The sequence below is a fragment of the Theobroma cacao genome, chromosome 9, assembly GCF_053813885.1.
Source record: "Theobroma cacao isolate CCN51 chromosome 9, ASM5381388v1, whole genome shotgun sequence".
Classification (NCBI taxonomy): domain Eukaryota; kingdom Viridiplantae; phylum Streptophyta; class Magnoliopsida; order Malvales; family Malvaceae; genus Theobroma; species Theobroma cacao.
The window spans coordinates 12,289,151-12,294,730 of NC_142647.1; the positions used below are offsets into that span (position 1 = coordinate 12,289,151).

Genomic DNA, 5,580 nt, shown 5'->3' on the forward strand with positions numbered 1-5,580 from the left:
AATAATTTGCCGAGAAAGGGATCTGAGAATTTCGAGGGGAAGTTCAGTGCGGGGGCATTGAGCTAGGGGTATCCTATATACACATATATGTACATATATATATATATATATATATATATATATATATATGACAAAGAGGGCATAAGGTTCATGTGCCATTTTGAGTGGTGGGGTGCTGATGAAGCACAGAAAGAGCGGGCTCGAACAGGTGGCAAGGAGGAGTGGCGGTCAAGGTCTTAAGGAATGCGCATGGCACACATGTGACAGCCTATAGCTATGGCTTTGCAACACGCGGTGCCATGGCTCATGGGCTCATGGCTGATGAAAGGCTTTTGACCTTGTGAATGCCTAGCCTTTAGTTGGATTAATAGAAGACTGACCACACTACTTGGGTTGTACACTTAATAGTCAAAATCTTAATTACCATACACCCATTACAAACTGCAAGAAGTAGTGTAGCATATATCTATTTACTTGGAAAGTATAAAAGCTTGAATTTAAAATTATTGCTATTTTTATTGCTCTGCTTTTTGTTTATGAAAGCAAAAAATAAAATTTGTATTATATTTGAATAAAGAACTATATATAATTATTAGTTATGAAAAACTAAAAAATTTTACTCATACATAACAAATTAAACACGAAATTCTACTTTTTTTTATTGATGTAATTCTAAAAATTTGATGAAAGCTAACTGGATGTGACGCTGGGCTACAGGACCATTCCTCCTCATCTTTTACTGGGCTATCTATCATATTGGCCCATGGCAGTGAGCAAGCTTATCTGATCCATTTGTAAAAGGATTAATGTATATAGCAAGAGAAAGGCCGGCAACTGCCGGCTCGCAGCTTAAATTAGCAAAGTAAGTGTATAATTGATAAGCGGATCCAGCATGGACACAATTACAAAGTATTTGGTACACGAGTTGTATCAGATAATACAATTAATACATTAAAATATAATTAACATATTTACATATGATGCGGTTCATTCATTTAGGCTTGATTAACTTGTTTAAGCATGATAAATTATTTATTTTAAATATTAATTATTCAATAAATAAATTTAAATGCATTAGATATGTTCAGCAACATGACTTATTAATATGATTAATTAATTAAACATGTATAGATGAGTCATATACAGGCTATAGGTATATATCAACTTGCATAACACAATAGTATAATTAGGCACAAACATGATTATATAAAATTCTAATTCGTTTAAATTCATATAAGTATATCTTATCAAGGGATTGTATCCAAAAATATCAAATTTATGTCCAAGTTAACGGAAAAGAAGTCAGAATTTCTGTGACTATACTAATTTATTGTAGGTAATATGCTCATAAAAAAGGAATTGTGGGTGATTTATTTGAATCACTAATGGGGTGGGAGAAGGGGGAGAAACCAAAAAAGAAAATAGCAAAGGAGGAAAGAAAAACGGACGATCCTCCTCACAGAAAGGAGTTAGCATTTTAAGCTCTTCAGTAATTTTTGTTTTCATCGCATGATACATGCAAGGATTTGTCCAAGTTCTCTGTTGATTCCCACCCTTAATTGGAAGGGACAACAAATTAAATTAATGAAACCTATGTTGAAGTCATTCTGCAAATTTGCCTTCACCTCTCCCCGCGCTGCTGCATCTGCTAAACTTAAGGGTATCCATGAAGGTTTCTTTCATTCTAACTTTCTGTTTTATCATTTCACCTTTTAAATCTCACGCAGTTATGTCTTGTTCTTTTCCTTTACCTTTTCGATGCTTTAATTTTGATAGTCTAACCCCAATTAGTTTGTTTCCATTGCTCATCGGACCTTGTTCCCTGTTAATCCAAATCTATATAAATGATCCGATGTATTACTTGAAAATTTTGTGGCCATGAACATGAATGAACTTGAAACAATTCGTCTTACATGTTAATAGATATCAGTATGATTTTGTGGGGTTCAAGAAATGGCTAAAAACCCATCATGCAATAGCTTAATATGCAAGCATGTAGCAGGACGGGCTAAAGGTAAATAAGATAACACCTTTAAAGCATAATCTAGCAATGAGAAAGTATTGAAGATAAAAGATTGATTTTTCTTTTAATCTGCATTTATTCAATCATTTCTGGTGTAGGAGCAGAAATTGCAGAAACAGGCAGCAAACAGAGCTTCCAGTTTTCACTGTTTTCCTTTCTCTTGACAGGGTTGTATACCGAAATTATAAGGAAAACAGCAGAATGAGTTCTCTGAAGCTCAACAACATTCTTGCAATCTTCCTTGTTGCATCACTGGCTAGATTTGAGCCATCCCTCGGATTCTACCTTGGCCGAAGACACTTACACATTGTAAATTGGCTCGACAACCAAGAGCCTTTGATGGTCCGTTGCTGGTGCAATGGTGGTAGTTTGGGTACACATAATTTGAAATACAAAGAGGAATTCAGGTGGGAGTTTTTGGAAATAATTCCATTCCAGCTTATGAAAATTGAATGTGACATGGAGTTCAACGATGGAGGGAAGCCAAGGAGAGGGCATTTCGTGGTGTTTGACTCTACACAAGAGGTTAGGAGGCGTGAGTGCTATAAATGGTGTAATTGGTCAGTCGGAATATACGGCTTATATGCATATGATGAGGTTGATGAAAGATGGGACTACGAAATTCCATGGCCTAGTAAAAATACGTTTTAGCTAATTTCTTGCGATCGGGCTCTAGCCTGATCAAGGCTAAAGCCTTAGTTTCTTTATATTCACAATATTCTGCTTCTTTTGATTCAATAATTTGGAGAGGCAGACATGGAAATCTATCTGCTCTGCAGCATTTGATAAGGAATATCAATGGAAAATGGATTCCAGCTATATTAACTACATAACCACTGCAATAACTTTTTTGCTGATTTGAAACTCGTCATTTTCTTTATCAATAACTTTCAAGCACTTACGATGGTTTGGATTGAATTTGGGAGATTTTCGGCTCTTGGATCTTTTCAGACGTAGCTCATTTTGGCTAATCGGATTTATTTTTTCGAACTTATTATCTAACTTGAGTTTGCAATGCATTTATTAACAAAGCTATGTATAATAATGAGGACCACATTCGTTAATATTGTTTAGTATCTTGACAGAGAGTACTCATTTTAAAATTTAATGAATGTGAATTAAATTAGGATAATATTTTAAAAGATAAGATGTATTTCACTTTTGAATTTATAATTAAAGTTCCAAGTTTTAGTTTTATATTTTTTTAATTGCGTTTACGCCTTAGGGTAAGAACAAAATGGCCTCTTTTTCCAAACCCAACAGAATCCAATGCAATTTGCTCTTTCAGCTCTTATCTTTGTACGGGCTGGAACCTGACTCTGGCCTCCAGAGCTGGAGGAATTTTTCAAGGATTCGGAAGAGGAAATCTCTGCAAGAAATTAAAAACACCATCCTTTCCCCGTCTACAACAGAAGCTACTAGAAAACAACTATTAGGTGCTTGCCCCGTCAACTGATGACTGGTTCGAAATATACTCGCACGCTTATTTAATTTGTGGACTGGGGTAGGTTGGCATTACAACCTAGGAAGCAACTATGCTTATTCTATTATAAAATATTGGTCCTAGAAGCTGCATTTAATTGGACTGACTATAATTATGGTAAGGTTGCCCATTTTCAATGTGCTTGTTTATGGCATCCAGCTGTTCGGTTCCTAGATCACCCCACCAACCAACTTTCAATATTCAAGTAACATTCCCAACATTGCTCACAGCCCTATAAATAGCCACAAGCTCAAAGTTTTCAGTGCGTGACAATTCAAACTTATCAATCAATTGTCTATGCCTAAACTCCGTTTTCTGTAGTTATTTCCACCATCAACTATAGTCAATGGATACAGTTTCCTCTCATCCAAATGCATTAGAAATGTTCCTGATTACTTTTCTTATAGTTGAAACTTTCATGGTTGCTTCTGCTGGCAACTTCTACCAGGATGTTGATATCACATGGGGAGATGGTCGTGGAAAAATTCTCAACAGTGGCCAGCTTCTCACTCTCTCCCTTGATAAAGCCTCTGGCTCAGGCTTCCAATCCAGGAACGAATATCTATATGGAAAGTTTGATATGCAACTCAAACTTGTGCCTGGCAACTCTGCTGGGACCGTCACTGCCTACTATGTAAGCAACTTTTCCAGACAGTTTCCATATCAATTCAAAATTTTTTCGACAATTTCTATTGATCTGTTCAGTGGTAACACATTAATTCTTGTGTCCTGCAGGTAAAATCTCAAGGATCATCATGGGATGAGATAGATTTTGAGTTCTTGGGGAACCTAAGTGGTGATCCTTATATTGTCCACACTAATGTTTATACAAAAGGTAAAGGTGACAGAGAGCAACAATTCTACCTCTGGTTCGACCCAACTACTGATTTTCACACCTACTCAATTCTCTGGAACCCTGAACACATTATGTAAGTATACAAAAATCAACATGCCATCTAAGCCTCGCATTTTTATCATGTAAATATATCTCAACTTTGCAATAACTTATATTTTCTTTGTTGCAGTTTCTATGTAGATGGTAGACCAATCAGGGAGTTCAAAAACCTGAAGCCTGCTGGTGTTCCATACCCAAAAAACCAACCCATGAAATTGTACTCTAGCCTCTGGAATGCTGATGACTGGGCCACGAGAGGAGGCCTCGTTAAGACAGACTGGAGCCAAGCCCCCTTTACAGCTTCTTTCAGGAACTTCAATGCCAATGCTTGCATCTGGTCTAATGGAGTCTCTTCTTGCAGTTCAAATTCATCTTCTAATAATGCCTGGTTTTCACAAGAGCTGGATTCTTCTGGTCAAAAAGTGCTAAAATGGGTGCAAAGGAATTACATGGTTTACAATTATTGCAAAGACGCAAAACGTTTCCCTCAGGGCTTCCCTGTTGAATGCACTGTTACTAATAGAAAATAGAATAAGATGAAGTCGTTTCAGCGAGAACATTTTGTAGTGTAATTCTTTAAGCAAAGTTGATACCATAATTGTTTCGAGTTATTTGTACGATCATATACTACAATTCTATAAATAAAATTTGAAACTAATGCACTTTTCATTTGTTCCTTGAAAGCCTATAGCTATAATGATACAGGGAAATGTTTAGTGTGAGAACTAAAAAAAATGCTTAAAGTTACTACTCAGATTTTAATTTCTTGTACCAAATAGTCGGACCAATAATTAGGGTTGAGTAAAATTACATCGAAGTAATGACCCAATTCAACTAAATGTAATTTGGGTAAAATGATTATTGACTTCATATGTTTTTGAGAATAACAAAATATTCTTATTCATTGATATCTAATTATTTTATTTAAGTGTGCAGGATAAAGTTTAAAACTTTTAATATATTTGTTGTTTGGAAGCAAGTCAAGAAGTTTGCTTAATTATAAGATTGGTTAATCAGTTAAAGAAGCAGATAAGAAAAGACTTAGTGAAGACAGCATATTGTTAATTCATTAACATAGAGCCTTAACCAATTAAGGCAAAGCTGGGAGTTCGGTAAGAGCAAGATAGAAGAGCCTTAATCAGTTAGTACTAGGCTTAACTGATTAAGAAGGTGCTGGAT

The 5,580-nt window shown here is 35.6% G+C and overlaps 1 protein-coding gene across 1 annotated transcript; it reads left to right on the forward strand.

The window, feature by feature from the left end:
• Positions 1-3,760: 3,760 nt before the first annotated feature.
• Positions 3,761-5,076, forward strand: LOC18589232 (putative xyloglucan endotransglucosylase/hydrolase protein 23). Its single transcript, XM_007014114.3, has 3 exons — positions 3,761-4,140; positions 4,242-4,435; positions 4,532-5,076. Exons 1-3 carry the CDS (start codon positions 3,853-3,855, stop codon positions 4,929-4,931), a joined length of 882 nt encoding a protein of 293 aa, XP_007014176.3. The 5' UTR covers positions 3,761-3,852; the 3' UTR covers positions 4,932-5,076.
• Positions 5,077-5,580: the final 504 nt, after the last annotated feature.

Coding starts and splice junctions, on each gene's coding strand:
- LOC18589232 (XM_007014114.3), top strand. CDS start 3,853: ATGGATACAGTTTCCTCTCATCCAAATGCATTAGAAATGTTCCTGATT. Junction 4,141..4,241: donor GGACCGTCACTGCCTACTAT/GTAAGCAACTTT, acceptor TGTGTCCTGCAG/GTAAAATCTCAAGGATCATC. Junction 4,436..4,531: donor TGGAACCCTGAACACATTAT/GTAAGTATACAA, acceptor TCTTTGTTGCAG/TTTCTATGTAGATGGTAGAC.